The following is a 1,576-nucleotide window of genomic DNA, read 5'->3' as shown; positions in this document are numbered from 1 at the left end:
TGTTCGTAAATTTGTCAAAATCCTAAAATTAAAGTCCTAAAGTGGCCTTACCTTTTGACTTTTTGATCTAGCCATAATGCAACTGCTGTGTTTGTCAATAACAGAAAGGCCATATTTTAAAGAGACAATACTCTTTTCTTCAGACGGTTTTATCAAGGCAAAGGTATGAAATGCATTGAAAGAGAATGAGATATAGGGACAGAATCTGGGCCGCAGGTGCTGTATGCAGAAATGTGGTGTGTGCTTGTGTGAATGGTTGCACAGAGGTATTGAAAAGACTGTTTTCTTACCCGATGTGGTGCTGTGAGCTCCATCACTCTGATCTTGTAATCAGCGGCATCCTTCTCAGACAGTAACGTCACCACATATCTGCCTGCTTCCTTTGACTCTCCTTCAGTAGTTGGCCAGTATGGCACACACTTATTCTGCAGAGGGCGCATGTAACAAAAAAAAGGAACTGTATATTTTTAGACCTTGAAATGTTACATTAACAGTCAAGAGATGTTCTACTAATAATAATACTAAATAGAAAAATAGAATTAAAAATAGAATTCATTATAAATTGGAAGAAGGTCAACAATTACTAACCCGTCCTTTTTCAACCTCCCTTGTTGTCATGACAATTACTCGTGACTCTTCTTGCCATACCATTTGCCAGAAATCGTTTACAGTTGTTAAGAGGCAGCCTTGACAAGCAATGTAAACTTTCTGGTCATTAATATCCATTAATTTGTTCTGTGAGCAAAGATATATAGAAAGAGTGGAGGAGAGAAAAGAGAGGGTTTAACGAAATAATTTGAGAGATTTATGATTATGTTGTGATTTAAGTTGTGGACGTACTATAACATAGTTGGCATTGATGTAATCAGAGCCGACAACATTGGGATCTGCGTTTTGCAAGGTAACCCTAGTTTCATCAACTGAAAAGAGAAGAAATTAGAATATTTATTATAAAAACTGTCTAAATCTATGCAACTTATCACTACTAAACTTATATTTCATTTATATATCTTTCAAAGAAATACTGCGGTGTGATCAGATTCATTGCTCACAGGGAAGGATGTTCTTATATCTGTTTTTGCTTTTGTTTTCTGGTCTCATTCCTTCATCTCTGTTCTTCGTTACCTTAGTTTCCAACTTCTGCAATGCCTGCAAGCAGAAAAACAGATTTATAGATCAGAAATAGCACAGATAGAACGAGAAATTAAGATAGAAAGTACAAATGACCACATCCTGTCTGTTGAGAGTAGCTCTGAACTGTTTAGATGTGGTCTAACCTTACTACGGTATGGACATACTAATTTTAGCAACAGTTGAACAAATTCTTTTTGCCAACCCATACTAATTGTTATAAGTACAAAAAAGTCATAAAAAATGCATGAATTGACTTTAATCAGAAGCTCATGTAAATGTAGATGTGAAAAAAACTGATAGCAATAAAACATATGCCTGCGACTTCATGTCTTTTTGTCTTTTATGTAATAAAACATGTGAAATAAAAAAAATGTAAAAACACAAAATTAAAAAAATTAATCTATATTTAATTTCCTAATTTCTTAAATAAATCCAAATAATT

General features: G+C 34.0%; 1 protein-coding gene across 1 annotated transcript; it reads right to left on the bottom strand.

Annotated features, from left to right (window-relative positions):
* Positions 1 to 77: 77 nt before the first annotated feature.
* On the bottom strand, positions 78 to 1,149 carry LOC107578506 (tyrosine-protein phosphatase non-receptor type 6-like; the record flags this gene model as incomplete). Its single annotated transcript, XM_016264457.1, has 4 exons — positions 78 to 425; positions 589 to 735; positions 841 to 920; positions 1,053 to 1,149. Coding segments are annotated over 4 exons (597 nt in total), but the record flags the coding sequence as incomplete, so codon positions are not given.
* Between the last annotated feature and the right edge of the window lie 427 nt (positions 1,150 to 1,576).

Source organism: Sinocyclocheilus grahami, unplaced genomic scaffold (assembly GCF_001515645.1).
Source record: "Sinocyclocheilus grahami isolate Dianchi unplaced genomic scaffold, SAMN03320097.WGS_v1.1 scaffold10632.1, whole genome shotgun sequence".
NCBI lineage: Eukaryota > Metazoa > Chordata > Actinopteri > Cypriniformes > Cyprinidae > Sinocyclocheilus > Sinocyclocheilus grahami.
This window is presented reverse-complemented; position numbering and strand designations above follow the sequence as displayed.